The sequence below is a fragment of the Lycorma delicatula genome, chromosome 1 (assembly GCF_047948215.1).
Source record: "Lycorma delicatula isolate Av1 chromosome 1, ASM4794821v1, whole genome shotgun sequence".
In the NCBI taxonomy this organism is placed as follows: Eukaryota; Metazoa; Arthropoda; class Insecta; order Hemiptera; family Fulgoridae; genus Lycorma; species Lycorma delicatula.
This window is the reverse complement of record NC_134455.1, coordinates 165,628,707-165,655,047: the sequence shown is the minus strand read 5'-3', so window position 1 is coordinate 165,655,047 and position 26,341 is coordinate 165,628,707. Positions and strand designations below refer to the sequence as shown.

Below are 26,341 nucleotides of genomic sequence, written 5' to 3'. Positions count from 1 at the left end.
TCCCAGCGTCTACTGCAATGCAGAATTGAAAAAAAAAAAATAATTACAATTTTTTTTAATACGTATTCTGGTGTATCATCTACATTTTTAGCTTTTATCAAGAGGAATCGATTGAATCTTTTATACACAGGTGAAACAGAATTCCGGTACATCTCGCTAATCTGAGACATGAATCATTGTTTTAAGAAATCGTTCAATATGGCATGAGGTTTACTTTAGTTCCATCTTTTAATTGAGCAGACACATGTTGTGATAAATATATTTGGTTTTTTGGTTCGTTGTACTACATTACGTTTAGCAAATTAATGAATCTTTTTTTTCTTGAAATTTAATATTATATTTAAAAAACTTATCATGTTTGTTCTGCCACCACAATAATCTTAATGTAATTTATTATTATCCTGAAATCAATTTTCTAATTTTGTAAAATCAGTTCTGTTTATCTTTAAAGGGATGATGATGGTTCAAAAGTTTTCGAGTGTCGGCAGATGTACTGCGATACTGAGATGGTTGATTTCAAGGCCAGCTCGTTTTGGTGCACGCGCGGTCCCTGCCCGATCATCATAATTACATTCCGCCTTGCATGCCATGGTCTGTCTTCTCTTCTCTTCTTTTTATTCTTTTGGAAATACTTTTAACATCACGATGAGATTTGATTTTTTTGTTTATTATTTTTTTTTGTCGTGTAGCAGCTGACTTTCTCTTTGTAGAACTTAAGTAATTTAGTTAATTTGAAATGTTTTAGGAATCGTTTTTAAATATTCGACAGTTAAAAAAAATAAGTTAAATAGAATATTTTTACGTTTCTATTTTCTGTTTTTTTTTTTGTTGTTTTATGTAATTATATTGATAGTAAACTAGCCTACTAATATTTCTCGCTAATAATGAAAAGTTCAAGTCGAATTCATCATGTGATGATAAGCAATAATAACAAAATATTGAATGCATATTTTTTTAAATATACAGGTCATATTTAGAAATGAAAATATTATCTCCGCTTTTTTTACTCGTAAGTTGAAATTACCTCCTCTTGTAATATAATTTACAAAGGATTTTTTTTTTCATTTTTGAAGAAATGGATAAGGTTTGTTGGGGGAGTTAGAAATAGTCGGGCGTGGTGCCACGTTCACCTCCTGATTTCTATAAGTTTTGAAATGAGATGGTTGTACCCTGTAGTTCATCATGTACTCCAAGCTCTACTACGAGGTTAAAATTAATAAATTCACTTTAATTTCATTAGTCATATTTATTGGACAGCTTTCATCACTCGATTGTCGCTATTTATGAAATGTGTTTTTTGCTATAGTTGTTGGTGCCAAAGTAGCATCGATGCCGATATTTGTCATTATTATTGTTTGATGGGATGATTTACATTTCACATGTTAGAAACTAATTAAGATTATATTCACGTAATTAATTATTCTCGATACCGGTGTATTTTGTTCGTTTTCTCAAGTTTGGTAAAATTCAGATTGGATTATAGAATAAAAAAAAAACTACCGAACTTTAATTAATTTCTTTGACGTTGTATGTCTCGAATAAAGAAAAAATTCAAATGGAGTGAATACTAATAGGAAAAATAATAACTCGTGGATTTGTGAGTTGGCAGGATTATTAAAAAATTTTAATTTTTTGTGAAATTTATATTATTGGGAAATTTTGTTTTTAACCTACTAACTAACGGGTACCGTGAAAGAAAGACTGAAGTGAAAGACTTAGCAGAGAACCTATTTGTGGTTATTAGAGGAGAGGTTATTTATTACTAGTGGACCCGTCAATACTAACCTGTTGCTAAAATTGTACAATACCATTTCAATATTAATTGTATTTTAAGTAAATAAATAAAAATCATTGTAATGTTCTGGGATATACAATGGTTTTGGTGATTCCACCATCCGAGAGAGTTGCCGCAATTCCAGATGATACGATTGCCAATGCAATATTATTTTGTTATGTAAACACTCCCGGGACAAATAATAATAAATTGTTAAATTTTCACGAAATCGATGAAGTAGTTTTTGAGTTATTAGGACACATACAAAACGAAGATTGTTTTTTATTTAGATAGATTGAGATTATTGTTTATTATTTTGTGGTTATTTGGTACTGATTAGTCGAGCCGATTTATCAGCCCAAATTACTAAATTCTTCTGAATCTGCGTCTGAAAAGTAATAAAGACTGTGTATTCCTGGAAGGACCGGGCCCAAGACAATCCAAAAGATTTGAGGCTTAACTTGTTAAAGATTTCCTGATTCTGATTCATCATTTTTGACAACAACGGTTATTATTAAAAACATTATTAAAATTTTTATTTAGAGTTCTGCTGATAAAAATTCTCTTTTATATTCTTTTAGTCTGCTGTTTAATTTTCCCGTATATCTATTTAAGTGTGAAAGATCATATTTTTAATTTGTGTGTTCAGAATATAGGTAGAACTGTATTTGTTTTATCGTTTTCTCCCTCGGTTGAGAGTATATACACAGCCTTACAGTTTTGCTTGTTGTCAGTATTCGTACTTTAATTATCTATCCACAGCTTACTAGCAAGGTTTAATCACCTAGCTGAACGTTCTTGATAGCCGCTATTGTTCTTTTTATAAAGGAAACGTTTGAGTAGTTATTAATGCACAAACTGTTCCGGGTTTGCTGTCTAGTGTTCGTTAATTCTTCTTTCCAACCTACCCGCTGTGTTCTATTGTTACACATTTACTTGTATGTAATTGCACTATTTTTTCATTTAAAAATTTTACCAAACTTCCCGCGCTTTGATGTGGAAGAGAAATTTTTTTCAGCTTACAAAAGCTAATACTATGTTTGTCTTTGTGTCTCATAGTTTCTTTGCATTTTAACTGTGCCGGTCGAATTTAACTGATTCTTTTAAATCTTATGCGTTAATTTATACCTTTATTCGGTTGTTAAAACTGGACGAGCAGTAAAATTAAACAAATAGTAGTGGTGAAGAAAAAGAATTGGTTTTTGTTGATTTAAATTCATATTTTATTACGTCCTTATTAAATATTAAGACATCCACGCTAAATCTACAGATTAAACTTCATTATGCGGCGTTATAATCCCATTAGGCGTTATTAATCCTTTTTTCAAATACTGTTTTTTCCGTAATTGTTGTCTGATTAAAATAGTTTGCTAAAATCCATATCTACTGTATACTTCACAAAAACCAATATTTGTATCGAAGGGGGCAATACATCGTTTAAAAAAATCTAAAAATGTTTATTCTTATTTATCTTCAAATTAAATTCTCACCATACCTAGTAGTCAGTTAGCCGCAACTAGTTATATCCATTTTTTCGCTTTGAGTGTTAAGCCAATCATAGTGTCCTCGACCAGTAACCAGATACATAATATTCCATTTATCAGGAAGAGCAAATTGGAGTCCGGTAGGTACATCGATGATATTTCCAATTTATAGCGCAAAAGTAGTATGAAAATAAATCCATTACTTGACGACAAAATTAATTACTTCTGGCTCTCATTTCTCATTTAATTTGCTTCTTAAACTTATACTTAAGAAATCTTCATGAACCATCACCTTCAGGTACACATTTCTAAGCAATAATCTCCGCCTCGTTAATATTAATTTGTGAATCACCATTTTTTAAGCCATATGGTGAACGTTTTTTCGTAATTTTATATCTTTTCTCTTGGGCATATTTAAATGCAATCTCCACTTTCGGTCAAATCAAAATAGCATGGCAACATTATTTTAACTATCTCCAAGTCATCTATAAGAAATGACATTAACAATTTTCATATTCTCTTCACAATAGATGAATTTCCTACAGCCTATAAGTCTTTTTTCAGTGTTAGCGAACGGTCGATGGCCACCAACCTTTGGATTATCTTAGAATTAGAACAGAGCGATGAGCAAATGTTCTACTCTGCATTAAATCAACCCAATTGTAATAGTATGTATGTGTGTTTATATATATGAAGAGATATCAACTTGGCTTTTGATATGTGTAATCTTCATGTGAATACCTAAAAACTAATTTCTAGATTTGAAATCACGAGTTTAAAGGGTTAAAATGGATTTTTGAATTTTTTTCAAACCCGATTAGTATTTTAATTTCTCGGTAACAAATTAAGATGTCAATTTGATTTTGATGAGTGTAATCTTCATGTGAATATCCTAAAACCATTTTCGAGTTTTTTTAATCTAGATTTTTTAAGGGTTGCGACGATATACGGCGCGGCGACTCAACAAACGCAGCCACTGCTACTGTATGTGCGACGCGAGTGGCTGCACCTCTCTCCGGTTACTTGAGTAAAAAAAACGTAAAATAAAAAAAAAAATTGACCGCGACAGGAAACGCAGGTCACAATATAGCGAATAATCAATAATCATAGAAAAATCGATGGAAAAATAATATTTAATGAAGTAAAATGTATTAATAATGACTTAATACCGTACTGTAAAACAGTATTTGCATGCACTATTATAAATTTTATGATATTAAGGTATTACGGTAAATAATAAAATAAAATACAGTACACTACACTATTACGTACCTAGTAAAAGTACGAGTAATATCCAAAAGTTTATTCAAAATATGTAGATAAATATATTGTACATACAGTAGGGTGTGTACTACGTAATGCATTAACAAGTACTTATTAAAACTACAGTAGCTTACGAGAAAAACAATTAAAGCTTGTGCATTTTACTCTTTCCTATATTTTTATTAAAATAAGACGCAATTGATTGTTGTTTTAGTGTCTGAAAACAGTTTTATTTTAATTGAACTTCGTTCAATTATTATAAATAATATTTATAATAATAATTTATATTATTATAAATTATTTATATAATATTATTATATTCAAAACAAGCAGACATTCCAGTAGGTAATAAATGAAGGCGTAAAACCTATTAAAGAACGATGAAAAAACTTTAATATCTTTAAAACAATTTTTTTTCTGACAGGCATCGCGGTTAAACCGTTCGCGGATAATCGGGAGTTGTGTGTGTGTGTGTGTATTTGTCTAAGCATTTTGTTATTTTAAATGTCGTGGTTTCGCTAATTTTAAATTTGACTAAATCAAAGCTATGGAGACATTGATTTAACCAGTATTTGGATTCGTTGGTTTATAATTATTAGCTTAATGTAATTCTTGTAGGAGATATTCAAAGTAAAACTTGAATTATCGAAACTGGGAGTGCGTTGTACCGCGAGTGTGACCGAAAGTGCATGCATATATGATAGGGCCATTGGCACCTGTTCGGTGTGTTTATGCATATATTACTATTTACGAATGCGAACCTCTTAAGGTGATGTAACGCTGGGGTCACATATATGTCGGCTGGGTCAAAGGTCAAGGGAGAACCAAGGCCGCCGCGCCACACGGTAATCCTCTTTTATTTATTACATTTTACATATAATTTACTGCAGCAGCCCTGAGTTGAAAATTATTTAATAATTTAAGAAGCAATAATTTACTGTGCAGAGATAAACAAAGGTTCCCATAGCTATCGAAGTCGGTGAATGAAGCAAGCACTGAATGCAGATGATCGTGAGCGGCTGCCATTTCACTTGTTCATTGTTCATCATCCTTCCTTTTCCCTATCTTTAAACTATCGTTCGTTTTTGTGATTCGTGGTTAGAAATTTTTACATAATATAAAGATTACGAAAGTAATTATTCAATGATCATCTCCGTATAACTAGGCCTGTATTAACTCTAAATAATTTTTTTCTCGTTTAAATGCAGTCCATTTCTTACTCAGTTATTTAGAATATAATAATTACTTAATAATAGTCGCTAAAGTAAATCGGATTTAAAATCAGATCGGATAATTAAGAATTACACAGTCATTCTTAAGGAGTAGAAATAAAAAGTGTGTACTCAACTCCTTTAGAATCTAATTACTTCCGTTTTAAAATCGGCGCTAAAAATAATTCTATTACTTTTAGGACGTACTTTTTTTGTGCTTGATAAAGCTTTTTTTCTTTTTCTCGTGAAGTTGTCGGTTTAAAAAATCTAAAATAATCAGAATTTGCTTAAATATTAATTTTCTTATGTCCGTAACAGAAAGAAGCTGAGAGTACTAACCAGGTGAGTAAATATTTGGTTCACGAACAAGAATTTATGGACAATCCTCCATCGGTTTAAATCGCTCCATTGGTTGTAAAGTTAAGAACAAACTATGCATTAAAATGAAGATCGAATTTATATTATGTTTTTTTATTTGGATCTATGTTGGCAAACCAAAAATTCTGCCTAAAATTAATTAGCTGTGGTATTAAATATGTTGCATAAAATGCATATTTTGCATTCTTACAGAACAAATATTAAAACGATATCAAAAATAGCAGAACAAAGTAATAGACGCAGTGACATATCCGATAAAATAAAATGTAATTTGTGCACTTACAATCGACGGTCAATTTGCCAGTATTAAAAAAAAATAATAAAAAAGGAATAAAGTATGTTAGTTATACTTGTTGGCTGGGTTATTTTTTTTTGTTGCAGTTGACTTCAATCCCTCAAATTAATTTTTGTTGTTGTTATTGTTAATTGAAAATTACATTTATAATTTTATTCAGCATATTTATCCTTGACGCAGCTCGTAAAAGAAGCCTTGAGCGCTAGCCGCGAGTTCATATCGTAATAACAGGATGATTATTAAAAAGAACTAATTAAAAATTCAAAATTTAACTAAATGATAATTCATGATTTTTGTAACATGATAGATCAAAATAAAATAAAAAATTTCAATTAAAAAATTAAGTTAATAAATAAAATAGACTTAAAAGAAAAAGTACATAGAATCAGAAGGTAAAATTATTTAAATTGGCATTGAAATCAAAAAAAATAAAATATAATAAATTAATGATCTAAAGAATGAAAGAAAAAAATAATCTCATAATGAAAAAATAAAAACTAATACATTAAAGATAACATATGATAAGGTACAAGAAATATTCATAAGATAAGTTTACTGAATACTATTTATGTAAATGTCGATTTTTTAATATTGAAAGATTGATTAAAAAGATTTCTTACTCCTTCATGAATTTTAATATTATCATATTTTTTTTTAATATCTTTACCATTTTTCAGGAAAAAAATTGAAAACTTTAATGAAATTACGAAGTAGATTTTACAAGTATTGACGTCTTTCCATGTTCCCGCTGATCAGTGTTGACGATAATAAAAAAAATTAACTAGTAATTTGTTAGTAAGTAGGCAGTTCAGTGTCAATTTTTTTATGATATAAAAAAGGATTGAATTCTATTTCTAGATGAAACAACCAGCTACGTTACGATTACATTTTGAATTCTAAGGATTTTATTTTCAACTGAATTGTGCCAAAGTCTATGGTCCATTTGTCATAAAACTTTATAAATATCTAATTTCAAAAAATCGATGTTTTGTAATTTTCTAGATACTTGCGATTATGTAAGCTTACAGGCGTGGATTTGTAGTGAGCCCATCGTTCAATGTTATTGGCATTTCATTCGGCCTATGTAGTGATTTACTGGGTAACGGAAACCGCTGCATTAAAGATACAGATGGATATCCTCAAGAAATCACGTGTTATGACTTAGCTAAAATCATCCGAGATTTACATTCCTCCATTCGGATCTCCAAAGGGGCGGAGTGAAAGAATGAACGATGTTCTGGTATCTTAAACGACGATGTGGCTGAGCAAGCTGGGATCTATTTCACGTTTATTTTCCAGCAGCTGTCGATAAGATCAAGATAATAAGAAGAATGGCGGCCAGTATGATAGCCAACGACTGATAGCAATCACGGCTCATCACGAAAAAAAGAAGAAATGCAAACTAACCCTTGCGTTCATAAAATTAAAAACTGTATTTTTTAAATATAAACAAATTATATTCTTTATCGGTTGCAAATCTTTTGTATTTTTAGTTTTAACCGAGTATTTTTCGATTATTAAATGTTGTTTTGGCATAATTTTTACTTTTTTCCTTAACATTTTAGGGTTTATTATTTCCAAAAGCACAAATTTTCATTTAAACCGTTTGTAGATAAATCACAGATCGCGGAATTTATCATTTTTCTCGTTATTATTATCGATACTAATTAACGTTATTTTTCTTAATTGTTAAGCTCGGCCAGAACTAAACGTGCGAGCTTGTGCATATTTGTCAGTTTTCTATTTAATCTCATTATGATTTCTTTCTTTTTGTTATATTCTATCGTTTTCGTTTGTTTAATGTAAACCGCCCTCTATTTGTTACACGCTTATATTTAAGTTGCAAATCTCAAAGTTGTATTCAGAAAAATGTTCTTATTTTTACCGGGTGAACGTAATTAAAAAATGGATCTTCACGAACAAACAAACAGTATCAGTTCATTATCGTTATTTGAATTTTAAGTGCAATGAACTGCATCGCTCATCGGACATTTGCCTGCAGATCAGTGTAGGTGGTGTAGAAGTTGTATTGGCTTGATCGATCGCGGAACTGGTTCCGTATGTAATATGTGTTATAAGAATGTATGCGGCTTAACATTTTACGCTAGGTGTGTACATGTTTAAATATAAATACGTGAGTGCATTCTTTTTTTAACCTCTTGACATTGGTGCTAGGAAAACTTATAAGCAATGTATAAATTTTCTGTTATTTATTTTTGGTGTGTGTGTGTGTATTTATATATATATATATATTTATTTATTAAATGTTTGTTGCTTACACACAATAACGTAAATAAATTTTTAAATTGGCTTCGTATCATAAATAGCTTTATGTTGTTATGTTCATGGTTTATTTTTACGCTCGATTCCACTGCTGGGGAAGGAAGTAACTGTATTATTTATTGACAAATGGTGTGTTGTATGATTCCACTCATCACGTGTCATTTCAGATCGCTTTATAACTAAACAAGCAAAATAACTACAATTAAAACTGTTGTAAAACAAGATACTATACCGCATACCAGGAGACTATGCTGTGGATGTAAACTGACGCGGTAATGAGGATAGATCATTCAGTCACGCGTCATTAAATCAATACCGAAACACATAAAAGGAAAAAGTGAAGAAATAATTTAAGATAGAATTTTGTAGGGCAGATCGGGCAAAGATTTTTTAAAAAGTGTTTTTGCCGATAAGACGCGGCCGATATGCTTTGGCTTACTGCATAATCTCCTCGTACGGGGTGTAAATGGGTAAATTAGTTATTGTAGATTCAAAAACTGATCCTTTACTTCCTCAATAGATTTTTATTTCTAACGTGTTATTTTATTATTACAGTTGTTAACTCTTCTATTTTTGTTTTTGTTACCCAATTTTGTAACGAACATCCTTCAATTTTCTCATTTTCTTATATTGATTAGCTTTTCAAATGTCTAATAAATCTAGCTTTAAATAATAAAATCTAGCTTTTTTGTATGTATAATAATTTTTTATTTTACAACGACTACATAATCGAAATATTTTATTTAAAAATCTGTAACAGAACACTCTAAGTTCTAATTTAATATTAATTAAATATTAATTTAATTAATATTAAATTAATATTTAATTTAATTAAATATTAAATATTAATATTACTTATTTAATTTAATATTAATTCAAGTTCTAATTTAATATTAATATGATCTTGAACACTTAATTGAATCATAAAATACAAAACCAAAGTAATACTACAAAATTCTAATAAACGGTAAGGTCTAGTTCTAAAATTGATTAGTGCACCGTTGATGTCAAATTTCTACATCTCTTATCTAGAAGGTTCTATTGTGAATCCTATTCATTATTGGCATTTTTTTTATTATACTTCACATTTCATTGCCGTATATATATATATATATATATATATATATATATATATATATATGTCAGTAATTATTTTATTCTACCGACGTAACTGTCAAACAAAATAAACATCCCCTAAATCATACAGATTTAGAACGAATTTTGTTCAATTGAAACTCCAGATTTTCTGTCATTTGATTTTAATTCAGAGATTATGCTGGAGATGTTTGGACCTTGTTAGATCTTGACCTTTCAGAATATGAAATTATTTTTGGTATTACATTTATAATACCAGTGTCACTACCGAACGATAGGTATCGATAAATATCCATTGCAAATAAGTAATAATTGGAGAGGCCTCTGAAGCGGAAGATGGACGCTGGAGCGGGTAGTAGTGAAGACGACCATCCGAAGGGCATGGACATGGACCTTCTTATTAATGGGGTGCATTCATAACCAAGCAAGAGCCAAGCAAGGTCAGATTGTCAGAGATAGGATGGAGGGCGCCATTCTTCTTCGTGAGGAATCGTCCGTGATCGGCGGCGCTTTTTACATCGCCATTTACGATTCTAAAGAGGGTGACAGGGTCGTTCTGTCTGACCTTCTTCAGGCGTTTCAATTCGTCCTTAAAGAATCTGAAAACCTAGTTTTCAACCTCCACTACGACAAGACTGGACAGTCCGAGGATACTCTTGGCCTACTTTGGCAGAGGTAGAGAGAAGAAACCTATAAGAGTTAATCTGTTGAAACTGGATAATTTGGCCTCGAGTGGCAAGGTACCTGGTGCTGGACCTGTGACTTCGGACACCATGACGCTGGTTGTTGAGGGCTTCCAACAGATTGTACGCCGACCTGATGAAAATCATGAAGGATCGCGTGTCTGTCAATGAAGCCGCTAACGTATTGTCTCTTCATCGGGGCAACAACGGGAGCTAAGGATACGGGTCAGGAATGTTAAAGCAGCTGAGTCGTCAAGTCTGTTTTACAAGCCAAGGCTGTAGGTTTTAAGCCAAGCCAAGCCAAGGTCAGTCTTCGATCCACGGCTGACCACCGTACCGTGGTTCACATCAGCTATATTTATGCTACTACCGATGAGCAGACAATCAAGGACTGCGTTGCACTGTTCCTGGGCGGGATTGCGGAGTTCAGGGTGACTTCTCTTCGCCCTGCATTTGGATCTACGTAGAAAGCTACTCTAATTATGTCGCCGAGCAGCCAGGATCTTGACGGAGGATAGAGTGCGCATCGGGTGGGTGCAATGTCCTGCCATCATCCGTGACGTGGAGACACGCTGTTACAGAAGCTGGGAGGTTGATCACGTCACGTGCTCCGGTACTGATCGCTAAGGTCTCTGTTTCAACTGTGGTGAACCGGGGCATTGGAGGCAGCAGTGCACAAAGAAGTCTTCTTGTGTGTTGTGTAGCTCGGAGGACCACAAATCGATGAGCAGTGTCTGTGGTGTCGTCAGGCTATGGATAACTGTTGGCAGCTGGCTATTCAACTCGATGTGGACTTAGTGGTAATTTCTGAGGCCAAAAAAGCTCCGTTACAGGTGAGAAATGGCTTGTTGGCATGAGGAGCGATGCATGCCTGGGTTTTCTGTGGCGAGCATTCCTTTACCTCATTCCGGACGTGGTTAAGAATACGTTTGGATCGATCTGTGTGAAGTGGTTGTTTTTTCTTGCTACCACTCTTTCAACTTTTTGGACTTTCTTTTTGATCACGTGGCCGGTTTTCGTAGACGGAGGCTTATCGTCTTGGGCGATTTTAACTCCAAGTCTCTTGACTTTGCAGGTATGCAGCGGATTGCTGGCGGAGCCTATCTTAGTGATGTGGTTAACACCTACGATCTGGTGTGTTAACAATAATGGGCACACCTTTTGTAGAGGAGACTCGAGTTCTTGTACAGACTTTACTCGTGAGTTCTTCTCACATTAATTCTGTCGTCTCCTGGCAGACCCTGGATACTGAAAGCTTGAGGATTGCTTGCCCAGATGCGGTGTGATACGTATTCGGGTTGGACGGACAGGCCGCATACGACCTTTCACTGGAGAGGTGGCAAACACGATAGAACACCTCAACTACAGGAGTATGGACACGTTAACTTATTGCGGAGATTAGGCTGTGGGTCCTTAAGAGATTTCGTGAGCTCACGCAGTCCTTGACGGGCCACGGCTGTTTCCGAAAGTATTCAATCGAATAAGAGCGGATGACATCTCGTACACATACTGCGGTGAGCCTGATGATCCGGAGCATTTGGTACTCCGCTGCTACAGGTGGGAGGCTTTGAGAAATACTTACGGTCATTTGAGTCCTTTAACGCCTGATAATGTTGTTCAACGGATGGTAGAAGATGTGAGGACTTGGAACTCCATATCCAGTATGGTGGGCAGTATTATCCGCTGTAAGAAAGAGGTTAGAGGCGTAGGATAGTAGATAGGCGCGCAGAGATTGCCTGAGCGCAGCACAGGGACAATACGTGTGGATGGGGACGGAATAGCTTCGGCGAGGAAGTAGTCCGGGGGGCCCCCTTGGGGTCGCCGCTACTGATGTGGTGCCTGAGACTCCCTCACCCACCTTGAGAAGGCCGGAAACGAGAGAAGGGAATGGCAAGAGGAGGATAACACAAGGGAACACAAAAAAAGAGGCCGGCAGATGAAAAACAGGCCATGATGAAATGACTTGTTTACTATCAGCTTTATTTATGTGAAATAAAATTGTCAGTAAAGCAGGCAAATAACGAAAATCCTAAATGTATATTTATTAGTAAGTTTCGCAAATAATGTCATGGCTTTCATTATCTGGAAGTGAGGTGATACAAACATGATTTACTGTACGAGAATTGGTAAATCGTTAGAAACAGGATGGCTATATAAAAAAGCGTCCCAGAACGAAAAGTGAAGCACCATATTTAACACTGATGCATCGCAAACATCTTTCTTAAGAAGTACTGACGGATCATTGTTAGCCAAATAAGAAGAGAGAACAGATATACGAGCCCCCTCTTGTGTGTCGTATTAATACAACTTTTTTATCAGCAAGCCGTAAGACACTGAATGTAAAGCTGAACTGAGATCATACATCACTGTTACTATACTCTCTATTCTTTAAAAGTTGTCCGTTACCGAATTAACATCTTGTTTTATACGGGTTATTGTGAGAGTAGTCTTAGATTCTTTCAAACAACGTGTTAGAGTTTATTTAACCCGTTTAACATTAGCTTAACGTCTCGGAGTTAGGTTGTTATAATAAATGTCCAAATCGAGCATAGGCAGATTAAAATGTGGACTCGCTCGGAAATTTAATGGTCGTAGACTTAACTAGTTCCCTGTGTTTATTATTGACTGCAAATGGGAGATTTTCACTTGTTTGTTACAAGGAATATTGCAATTTTAATTTATAATTTTATTCCCTGTAGACATTTTTAATTTGTTAGTTTAATTTTTGGTCCTCTATGAATTCAAAAAGTCTATCATTTTAATTGTCATTGTTGGTTATACCAATTTTTTTTATTTCTCTGATTTTCCCTAATTCGATACATAAAGAAAAATTATTTGCTTCAAGCTTGTTTATAGGAAGTGGTTTCTTAAAAATTTATATATTTTTTTCGTCACATAAATACGCTATTATAAAAGAAGTCTTGTAGAATTCGTACGGTTTAAGGAAGTGATATTACGTGTGAAGCGGAATTTAACGTTTTATGTCCGTAATATTTGTCATGACTGCATTTTACGATAAGTATATTGAATTTTAAGTCACTTCATTGTTTTGGCTGTATTTGAGTTGTTATAAGTTTACGAATGGTTAGAAGTTGCATCAATATCGGTGAAAGTACATTAGTTATTTGATAATCACTGAATACACTTGTTTAATCATCAATAGTAGAACATTTTTTATTTTTTTCCTTTATTATGGACATTGCTCTTTTTTTTGTACAACTGTAATTTATTTTGCTGGGTCAATATTCTTTCAATTAATATCGATAGATTATATATCGGTATTGTTTGTTTTAATATGTATTCTGTCTAAATATTGGTTATAGATTAATAATGGATTTTTTTTGCAGATAAGTTTTCATTATCAAATGAAGAACAACGCGATATAATCGATACTAAAAGTTTTAGTTAAATTATTAAAATTGAACACAGATTTAAAATTAATTTATTTTGAAAAAATATCAGAATTCTAAAATTATTTTTCATCATTAACGTGTACATGCATGTATGGATTCTTTTAATTCGACTACGACATTAAAATTAATCACATCAATTTCCTAGCGAACAAGTTGAAATACACTCGCTACATGATCAGGCGACTATGTATCCCGTGTCAACAGAAGATGCCGGAAAACACCAAATTTTTCTGAATCAATCGGTCAATTTCCACGCAGAGATTTATACATAAATAGAATATTATATCGATGGTATTTTTTATGGAATTTATTTATACTTTTTCTTCATATTTATGTCTTTTCCCCTTTTCTTGTAACCATTTATGTAAGCTAGAATTCTAATTTATCTTCTATCATTATTGTGTAGTTTTTAAGTTATAAATATTACTTTTTTTTTTGTAAATTTTTCAGAGTACCAAAAATATATTGCCTTTGTATTTATTGTCGTTATAATATCTGGAATACACTTGCAACTACATTTTTTACATATAAAAATATTGTGATGCAGGTTTATTTATTTCTTCAAAGACTATTTATCGAGTTATTCCATTGAAATATAAGACCTGAAGTTTTGGATGTGCAAGAAGTAGGTGTAATGCCATTTTGCAATTACCAAATATTTCCCTAGCGCTGTTTGTACATTTACGTTTAGCATTCACGATGAAAGGAAACTTGTTCCTATGAATATAAGATATTTTTTGATGTACATTCGATTGATCAGGAATGTTTTATACTTCAAGAATTTAGTTTACCACTTTTGTTCAAGTTGGATTGGAAAACTTTTTTCAATTATCTTGTATTTAAAACGCAGTAACTACTTATTTTCGACAAAAAACTGACATACCCGCTTTATTGCGCAGCATAGAAAAGTAATTATTTTAAGTAAAAGACTAATAAAATTTCTACCTGTAAAGTAATTATATTGTAATTCAGTAAATAAATAACATTGTTAAAATACGTTATATTGCTTAACTAATCATTCTTATGTAATCTATATTCTGCTCGATTACGTAGGCCCTGCGAATAATTAAATAAATTGTATTGGGAAATTGCTTATAGGAAAACAGCTTGAAAACTTCGTAGGCAACTACGTATGACGGACGTATGAATGGAGAATTTCTGAATAAGTCCTATTCTAAGAAGTGGGAGCAAGTGGGGAGAATGACGTAATACGTGTAATTCTTGCCGTACCACCCATTAAAGTCTTTTCATCGCGTAGTAGTTTATTAGAATTCTTTCTTCGATACACATTTTGTATTCAGTTCGTTATTCGGATGAAATGTATTTTAATAATTTAATTTAATTAGTGTTGTTGTAGGTTTACTTATTTTATTGTGTCGTAAGAACGTCTCAGTGTGATTAATAGTTTTTCTATACATTTGTGTGAAGCGAAAATTTGTTGTATTTTTACCTGTGTAAGTATTGTTTAACCGCAATTAAACCCTTTTGTCTTCTATTTTATTACCTTCGTTATAATTCAGTAATTATGATATAGGCAATTGCCTGTTAAAAGTGCCGTTGTAAATCATTAATGTAAAGAAGGATAGTTCTTTTTTAAAAAGAAATTTTGTTTACTGTTTGATTGGAAGAATTTTTTTTTGTATTGGTTATCAAAAAACGTTTCCTACGAACTACATCTTTTTCTGTTATTTCATCCTCATTTATTTGTTTCTTTCTAGACCTTTTTTTGATTTCTTGGATCCAGTTTGTTGTAAACTTCTTTTCCCATAGGTACTCGAAAATCAGTTTCGTTAACCTGTTTTCATTCATTCTATATATGTGCTTAAAGAAAATCGGTCTTTTTTTCATTGTTTCAGAAACTTTTTCTACATTTTTATACTTCATCATTGCTTCTCATTTTCCAGCTTTCATTGGGTTTTAGTGGATCCAATATTTTCCTAATTATTCTTCTCTTTAACTTTTCTAATTCATAATTGATAGACATTCATGAGCATATAAATATTCATTCAGTTTTAATTAGTGTGATAACGCGTTATTTTGCATTTTTTGTTATAAATATTCTTAATCTAAAAAACAATGAATGAAAATTCCAGAACACAAAAAGAGTAACGACTTAAATAAGGCATGAATCAACAAATGAATAAAACAAAGAGTTAAAGACTATATACGCTCTGTGCATTCTATGAATCCTATCATCTATGACAGATTTCTATAATTAATTTTCTTGGATTCTCTCTCGTAGTTATTTAAATTTCTTAACCTTTTCTATGTAACCGATATTTGTTAACAAAAATCTTGGTGGTACACTATTAATGTAGGACTAGAATATAATTTTTTTTTTAGACATTTTAAACCTGTTTTACTAAAACATATTCCTTCTACAACACTAATTTGTGTTAACACGTCTGTTAGATTTTTGGAGAGTTTGGCAAAATCGTCTGCAAATGCTAGGCAAGTTTAATTAATTTGTCTTCCTCCCTAATTTTATTGGTAAAATTCTGCTTTCTTTTAGTTTTTCATTCCAAATTCTTACTATTGCTTTTTAAAATATGTTACTTTATTTTATATTAATGTTCTCATATCTTTAAAGGGGTACGCAGTAGCTCCAGTTTGTAAGCTAAGCGGTGATTGATAGATGCTTCTTATGCCAATTAGGCGTGAAATCTGTCGGTGTTCAGTATTTAGAGTTCAGTTAATGAATTCTTTGATTTACCTGTTATTCGTATAATCTGTAGACACGAATGTATATTTATAACCTAAATTACTGAAATAACATTTTTTAACCTATAAATATTTGTTTAAAGCGTTGTGTTCTGTATTCACAAGAACCTGTCTGTATGTTTTTTTTGTTGTTTTTTTTTTTTAGATTATCCGTCTGTCAACACAACTGAGTGCATGTTAAAGAAACTGTTTTAAACAATGAATAAACATTTAAATAGGCCCATATATATTAAATTAACCTATTATTTCCATATGAATAAATGTACACCATGCATTACTTTAATATTATTTGAAACAGTTAAGATCGTAGGTGTGTGTGTGTGCGCGCGCGCGATGTAGATTCATGAATTTGTGCTATTGTTTCGTTCTTCTGTACAAACGCATATGTTTTAATACGTAAGCCTACCACCCTACCGGTAAAATCATTAAAAAATCCCTTTTTTCTGTTCCGTTTTGATATTGCACTGCCTCTCAGCAACCATAAACCAGCCTGTGGGCTGCAATATCTAATAGACGTTAGGTGAACCCCCAGTAAATAAATTTACGTTGGTAACAAGGCATACTTATTTAATTTAATTAAATTAAAATTTAATTTTTTATCTGTCATAAATGTAGGTGTAAATTCTTATTTATTTATTTGCCGTTATGATAGATACGTTTATATAATACAGTTGCATATCATCAAGCAGTATCAGTTGCTACAGTAAATGAAACATAGAATAATTGTAAGGATAATTTGAAACAAAACTTCATCGAGCAGCTGTCATAATTAATACATTATAGACTGATGTTTCTTTTTTATCAGGTTTTTAAATCAATTTTTTTTTATAATATTTCTTAATTTATCGTATATTTTTTCCAGATAGGTGAGAGTTTAATTGTTTATTTCTTGGAACTTCAGATTATTTCTAATTATTTATTGGTAGTGTGTGATTCAATTAAAAATAAATTTTGTATCCGTCTCGTATTAGATTGAAGTATTTTTTGTTACGGAGGCACATCTTTTTTTTTCCACTTGTAGTTCGTGAATTTAACATTTTACTTATACAATACACCATATCAATGCAGTATCGATTAATATAATAAACCATTCGTCTTTTTATTTATTTTTTATTTTCAAGGATTTAATAAAATATGAAATTATTTTCAAGGTGAGAATCTTATTATGTCATAATAATGGGTGAAATTATTAACTCTTATTATTGTCAGTTGTTGATAATGTGTAATCTTTTTTTCTTTTTTACTTTGATTATTGTTTTTTTTTTTCATTTTAGAAGGTTTCTTACTGAAATCACACACACACACACACACACACACACACACACACACACACACACACACACACACACACACACACACACACACACACACACACACACACACACACAGAGAGAGAGAGAGAGAGAGAGAGAGAGAGAGAGAGAGAGAGAGAGAGAGAGAGAGAGAGAGAGAGAGAGAGAGAGAGAGAGAGAGAGAGAGAGAGAGAGAGAGAGAGAGAGAGAGAAAACCATCTTCAAGTCTCTCAAATAATATTAAAATAATTCATGGTGTATATTAACTTTGTACAAAATAACAATAAATTGTAATATGCTACGTAATTTAACTAAAAACAATAAGGTATATTGTATTTAAAATGTCTTTGTATTTATTGTTATGGAAATAATAGTTTAATTTATATATAAGCCTATTTAAAGGTGTTTATTCATAATTCATTTTATTTTAAGATGCACTCAGATGTGTTGACAGACGGATAATCTCAAAAAAACAACGTAAAATATAGCTTTCTATAAATCATAATAAAATGTCAGCGTCCATCTGGTTCGTTAGTAATATTATTGTAATACCGGTAATAATACAGATGTTTATTTATCAACGCTTATCCGTTGAAAAAATTAACCCACTACTCTTTTATATTTAATTTTGTTATCCTTACCCGCTTCTCGATCGCTTCATATGCCCCCACATTCTAGACTTCCATATTACGTTTGAATGTAGTTCTTTATTTCATTTACCGAGTAAAGATATTCATTGCATTACAATTTTAAGTTATTAAACTTAGGCGTATTTTTACAAAATTTAGGTTTATAGCCAGTCCCTCCCTGTATTTCCATTACTGATGTCATCAGAAAACGCACCCCTCTGTGTACGGTGTAACTGCTGCTTGACTGTGCGTCATATCTTTGTGGATTGCATATGTTATGCAGCCTTGCGTCGTAAATTTAAATTGCAAAGAAACATCGCGGTATCCTGGGCAATGATAAGGAAGTCGGTTGATGTTATTTCTACGAAGTGTCAATTTATTTCATAGAATTTAATGTTGTTTTACTGTCTGAAACAAACAATTATTTATGCTTCAATTCTTGTTTATCCGTGTGTGTAGTTTGTTGTGGTGCTGAGACCGTTTATATCTTAATTCCTAAATCTTTTGTTATTCGAAAAGGAGCCCTTTATAATACTCCCTTTCGGTCTTCATTAAATTATATGTTTTCTGTTTGCTTTCGTGATTTTGAGTTTTCAGTGATAAGTTTAGCTGTGATATTGGCTGTAAGTTTTCTTTTTTAAATATTCAGTTTTGGTCTGGCTTTAGTTTAGTTTTTTTTTTCTAGATATGTTTGTTGCGGGCGATGGTAACGCGAAAGCGTTTTTCGCTCTCAATAAAAAGATTTTATGTCAATGTAAGAAGTAAACATATTTTTTATTTTGTATTGAGTACATTTAACTACCTTTCCTAGCTTTGTCATAACTAAATGATGCGTTTATGCGTTGATGCGTTTCGGATACCTTCATTTTCAAAACTCGCTCTATTCACACCCCTCACACTATGTATTTTAATATTAACTTTAGGTAAAAAATACTTGAATTGTCAAAATATTTTCATTCGATGTGAATACGTAGGTTTATTAAGCTTTATTTTGAATTGAAGTCTTTCGAATTTCGGGATTCCCTTTTTATCGTTGAGGTGAACTAGATACTTCTTTGATTTGTACAGCTCTTTAAATCTCTGGTCACATTCTAAAAAAATACCTACTTTGTTATGTATATGATACTCTAATTTTTTTTAACCGCCGTTATTTCGTTTTTCCTTATCAATCGGAAAGAAGTCCGCTGATAAAAAAAAATTCCTACGTTCAAATCTTCATTTTCTTTAATTATCACCTTCTCAATTGTTTCTCTCGGTAGGATCCCTACTAAGTAAACATAAAAAAATTATTTAAAAAAAAGTTAATTGTTACTTAAAATTGGTATGCAAAAAAATATCCTATAAAAGTTGATTTTGTTTGTTAAAATTACATATTCATCCTAGAAGATGAATAAGTTTCGTTGAAAAAAAATTTTCTACCAAATTTGTGAATTTTTTTGATTCTATTTGTAAGTTTTCATATTTTTTTTTTGAAATGTTGTTAAAACTAGTTTTTTCATTCAAAATGCTGCAATTTCCTCTGAAAATAATTTAAGGCATTTAAAATGATTACAGCTTTTATAATGAACAAACACAGTTCATTAAAATTTAGTTTAGCCATTTTTTTGTATCGTACTTGACAAAAGCAAACAAACTAAACAGAAATCGAGGTAATCTCCTAACTTAATTAAGATTTGTATTTTATAGATGTTTTAAAGGTAAAAATATATGCTTAGCCGCATTCAGATATAATAATATTTTGTAGACATGAACCATTGACCACGTAATAAATTAGCTGATTTATTCATCGCTGTGCCAACATACAGCTCAATATCTTAATAATTATTGATGTTGGGCCCGATGTAATTTATCATAAAACTGACGTTTCTTGTTATCTCATCATCGTGTGACTGCCATATTATTTTGTAATTTCAATGAAATATTCCTTGGTAGAACTATTCTGTTTTAAATGCAATTTTATATTTCGTAATCTTTTAACCTTGATGAGCTTCCTTCTCCGTGTTTAGTTAGTGAGTTTTATTTTATTTATTACAGTATATATTACTTTTAAACATCGGCTCTTAGTTTTTTTATTTTATTCTTTGTTAATAACTTATATAAGCGCAAATATATTTTATGAAATGGGCTTTTCTTGTTTCCTAGTTGAAATAATACCAAAGCAAATAAAGTTAAGTGACGTTGAAGGATTGTTTGTACATGAGGTCGGAATGTTTGATGAGATCGAAAAAGCAAATCGCTTGTTTTTTTATCTTGTTATTTTAAAGCGGCTTTTATGTTAGATACTTAACATGATCATAAAATATAAATTTATCTAGCTAGTGTATGATATTTTTCAAGCAGTTATTTTTTGTTGGATTTTGTATTTATTATTTATTGAAATATAATACTTATTATAGTAAATCTAAACTCATCATTTTGAAACAGACTGATTTTTTCATCACCATGCTTTTAAACGAAGTTATTAAAAATCTATATCTATGTTTATTATGAATAAATGAACTTTTAGATTGAATTTTAAATTAAGAAAAAAAACAACTGTTTAACTCGTAATGAAATGATTTTTGATTGAAAACTTTACGTATATATCTCTCTTGCTTACTTATTTTTTACTATTGATAATGGTTATTTTTTTGCTTTACCATTTTTTAATTACAGTTCAGTAGTTTCTTATCTGCTGAAAAATTGAGTGGTTTGACTGATTTTAAACTATATCTAAACATAGAATATTTTTTTTATACTTAAAAATATTTATTAAGCGTAGGCTTTTAATGATCGGCACGTTTATTTTTGTTCTATTTTATTTGCTACTTCTTTGGTATGAAAGCTAAAATACGTGAAAAATATTTTGTCCCTCAATTTTGTACATCGTCAGCCGTAAAATTCTTGTAAAAGTGTTGCCTGTATCGGATTGAAATTAAACGGATTACTTAATCAGTTTGTCGTTTGTTTATTGTAAGTATACAGAGTTTGCAAAGTAGAAAAGTCCTCGTTGTTATCAGACTCATGAATTTTGTATAAAATGTTTTCTTTTTCAGTTATTTTTTGTTACAACAAAATTAAATCTTAGTTTAAAAGAGTGAAAGAGTAATTAATAAAAGAGTTAAAGTCATCTACCCTAAACTAAATAGAATTCGTTTAGTATATCTTCGAAGTCAATTGATGTGCGATTTCTGTGATTGGTGGAATCTAATTGAAAATTCCCTTAATCCTCTATATTTATTTTCTGTTTAAGTATTTCAGTTTACGTCCTGTCTTGCTATATATATATATATATATATATATCACATTTTTCCGTTAATTTTTCTAAACAGAAAAACGGTACCCCTGATACCGTAAACTTGTATCTTTAACTAATTTTTGTAAATTGTTTTACCAGGAGGAAAATTATTTTGAAATTGCAGTTTAGTTTTCTACTGTTCTCTGAAGTGAAAAAAGAGCTTCATAAAAAAATAGATCCATCATACGTAAGATTTAAATGATAGTTGTAAGGGTTTGTAATTTTATCTCGCTCCGATGTAAGGCTAAATGTCAAGAGGAGGCAAAAAAAGTAAGGATAAAATTCTTATGCCCATATCTCCTTCCCTTCATGTCAGCTCATATCTTTTTTTAATCTAGTATTTCAGATTCATATCCGTCTTTTTTAATTTCGTTTTTGTGCCTTATTGTTTTTTTTTTAATCTGTTATAACATACCTGAAAGACTTTGTGTTTATTATCGTGACTGTAGATTTAATTTTGTGCATGGGCGCAGAATTACGTTTGCTTCTGGCTTGTTTGGGTCTCTTGTTTATTATATTATTTATACCTGTTCGGTTTTATTTTTAATCATCTTCTATCATCATTTACATTGTTATTATTATTTTTTTTCATTTATAGTAGTTAATGTTTTTCTCAATTGAATTTTAATTAATATTATCCAGTTTTATTGTTGTTATGTTTGAGAATTACGGTTGAATGACCTCGGAAGTTTTCCCACATTAAATTCACATATGTTTTAATGAAGAGCCGATCAGGGTTTGAAACTACGAGTTCATTCACTGTTACTTTCTATTACTTTCATATTTTTCTGAAAAGTGATCTATTATTTGAACCTTTATAAGTATTATGTTCTGGGATAGTGCATTCGATTTCTTAATTTCTATTTGGGTACATAAGTTCGATTAGTTGTTGAATATTAAACGGTTCATGTATATATTATATTATAAATTAGAGAGTTACTAATAATATTCCAATGAAAAGATTATTTTTTAAGTCGATATTATTCTGTCTTGTAAGAAGATTGTGCATTATTCAGTAGTCAGTGTTTTAGTTGACCTTTTATTACAATCAACTGAGCTATTCCAAACTTTTGTTGTTACATGAAGTATATCGGGTAATACGGATACTCGGATCTGAAAAAAAAAATTAATTTTATTTTTTAATCTGGATCCTGCAGCATCAAAAGAAAAATAAATTGATTTAAGAGATACCTATTTACCTGTTCGTGATTAATGAATCAACTTTTTTTTTAAACTTAACCGTTTAGGATGGTATTAGTGTAAAGGTATCACTGGTAAATATAAAGTAAGATTGCATAACAAATAGTTAGGGATAAATAAAAAAATTTGAATAATGAAAAAAAAAAATTGTACGTTGTAAAGAAGCAGACAAATAAGTAATATATATATATTAGCTTATCCTGTTATTTTTTTTCCATTTTTGCCTTATATTTCCGGCTACAACGTGTAAATTTGAACATCAATAATCATTATTGGTAATTAGTAACTGTCAATTATAGTTATAACTAATCTGAAATAAAATTATTTTTATAAATTTTATTATTGTAAAAATTTACATCGGGCCTAAAATCTATAGTGATAAATTTTATTAAGTAAAAATTTAAATTAATAAGGAACACGCACATCTAAACAGAGTCGTTCTAGACAGAAGCTCCTACTTCCGATACTGTCACGTACGTTTGTTTGATTTCAAGCTAAGCTCCCGCATAAATTTGTAATATATTTGATTTTAATCCTGTGCAGGTAATGTTCCATGCGACCGACCTCTTTTGTTTTTCTGTAATTTGGTGATTCGATGGCAGTAGGTCATCTGTAATACTTAAAAGGTACTAGAATGATGCTACGTTCTAGTTAAAAGAAGTGACTCATTAGTTTTTGATATGCGATGATATGAATTGTGGGCGTATAATTGTTCTGTGAACGACCGATCGATAGTGTTTATAGTGAACTTTATTTTTATTGTATTATATTTTTTTATGGTGCGATGACTCACGTCTGGGTCTATGTGGACGGACACGTCACAGATCTCCTTCGGTCTCAAAACCTGAGCCGACCTCGTCTATTTAATTTCTGCGCTGATCAACATGCTTACTATTTTAAGGTAATTTTCACCACATAATTTTCTTAAACTATCTGCATTATCTTTATTTTAATGGAAATAGTTGTTTTTTGATGGATATTAATATTTTTTTATATATCGTATTATATAACTAATAGCTTCAAAATCGCTTTGATTGTCATCGTTATATCAAAGTTAAAACGAAACCAATAGAACTCTCGGGTGGTGTACTAAACCGAAAGTTGTAAGAGAAATATTTTTTTCAGGTTTCACCATAATAATAAATATATCGTTCATTATATGTTCATATTATTGAGAGTATTATATTGCTTTTCCCCCGATGTTGTCAATTTTGTTAATTTTCAGTAGTGATCTACTCAAATCATGAAAAGTTTTAAAAATACAGGGCTTTTAAGTATAATTATAATCGATGTTACGGTCTAAAACAGTTATTTTATGGAGTAGCAGGACAAAATCCTTTAAATAATATACCGGAACTAACTTCCGATCACAATAAGTGGACAGAAGATTTAATCCGTCTGTACTATGATCGACCGATAACTTTGAAATAATGTACACGGATATATTAACAGTTATAATAATTATATTACATGATTAATTGTCATTAGTAAGGCAATAAAAGTGCTCGCTTACTGATTTGCGGCAAAGAAAATGATCTCTTCTGGTAGAAAATTTAGTAGTCTATATAAATAAACAGGTACTGCACTCTGGAGCGAAGCCCTTTGAGGTTTTTATCCTTCTTCACCTCGCTGTAAAAAAGGCGGTAGAAGAAGCGTTAAAGGATTCTATTTCAATTTTTCCCTTCGAGTGCTTTTTATTATTATCCTTTCAATTAAAAAAAATTTAATGAAAGAGTTTCGTTTGCTAACAGAACCTATGTCACAGTGGCTTCTTTTTATTGCCTCACTTCGATCAGTGAACATCAATATACGATGTCTTTCGGCTTTTTGTCCCGTCTAGATCGGCAAACCTCTAGAAAAAATTACCATTTTAGCTTTTATGATGCACTATTAATTTCTCCTTGAACAGGCCTTTTCTAAGGATTTGAGTTTTCTACAACTGTAATCGCTCTGAAAATTCTGGTTTTGTTCGTTCATGAAATTATATTTCTATACAATTAAGATATTTTAATAGTTAGCATTTATTTGACTTAAATAATAAGTCTATTTTAATGTAGGCTTTTATATTAGAAATGATATATCCATCAGATAAATCAAGTCTCAAAAGTTTTCTTACTTTCAGCGTTGATTCTACAAATCCCGATGTAGGTATGTATATGAATATTGTATTTTGAAAGTGAACTGTCACTTTCCATTTATCTACTAGTAGTCATTTATTTTATAATGCATATTAATCAATTATGTTATTCGGTATGTATTATTAATGAGTGACATTCCAACATTTCTAATGTTTTAACGTTTACTTTTACTTATCACTTACGTACGTTATATATTTTTTATACGCGTTCACTCTCTTAGGTAAGAATATTCGGTAAGAAAGTTGAAATGTGACAAGAATAATGGTAAATCTTATACTTGACAGCTTAATAAAAATATGTTCCTTTCACAGTGGGTACTTCTTATTTTAGTATTTTATAAAAACTGTCATTTATCGATCTGACAAAATTATTAGGAATGTAAGGAAAAAGAAAACGCTATCTTGAATGCAGAAAAAAGTCAAGTTTCTTTCAATCGTTATCGTCGTTCAATATTTTTCGTTTTGATAACAAGTAGTATCGATACTGTAAAGTATCTCACCTATAAATTATCAGGTTAGAAGTATCTATATCCAAAACTGATAAATTTTCCAAACCTATAAATTTTGTATTTGTTAATTTAACGCACGTTCAAATATTTACGTAGCCGGAATATAAAATTACTTGAGAGTACGGTTGTTTTATAATACTTGTGTACCATCTTTCTACTTTTTTCTGTTTAGCCTCCGGAACCACCGTAAGGTATTACTTCAGAGGATGATATGTATGAATGTAAATGAAGTGTAGTTTTGTACAGCCTCGGGTCAAAAGTATCGATATTTGTGTCTCTCAAACGAACGTAAATATTTTACAGTTATAAAGTAAAGTAAAGTATAAGTTACAGTAACTTATAATATTTAAGAGAATTAAGTTTTTGCTATAAAGTCGTTGAATTAAGTGACTGATAGTACTTTTAAATTAAATTTAATTGTATTATGTTTTAATAATTTTGTCATTCAACATTCCCAACGAAATAGGATATTCTCAATCTTTCTTTGTTAGGTTTATTAACAGTAAATACAAAATTATATTGAAAATTAGAGTTTAAAGTGGATTCTAAAAAGAAAGAAAATTCATCGTAGTAATCTTTTGTTGTAAACGTTAAAACATTACAATCCCAGAATGTCATGTAGTGTTTCTTGCATTTTTTAGTTTATTTTTTTAAAAATATTATATAATTATCCTTTCTGTTTAAGTGTAGTCTTAGT

At 31.0% G+C, this 26,341-nt stretch overlaps 1 protein-coding gene across 5 annotated transcripts in view; it reads left to right on the top strand.

Annotated features, from left to right (window-relative positions):
• LOC142325326 (rho GTPase-activating protein 20-like) overlaps positions 1–26,341 on the top strand; it is a 551,352-nt gene that overhangs the window by 431,086 nt on the left and 93,925 nt on the right. The window contains exons 1-2 of one of the 5 annotated variants that reach the window (XM_075366953.1): positions 15,159–15,333; positions 23,542–23,899. The exons of 3 other annotated variants lie outside the window; for them this stretch is intronic. In XM_075366953.1, coding sequence (XP_075223068.1) covers positions 23,783–23,899 — 117 coding nt within the window. In that variant the 5' untranslated portion in view covers positions 15,159–15,333; positions 23,542–23,782. Of the gene's footprint in view, positions 1–15,158; positions 15,334–23,541; positions 23,900–26,341 lie in introns of those variants that run through there. One more of the 5 variants, XM_075366962.1, reaches the window with a different exon arrangement.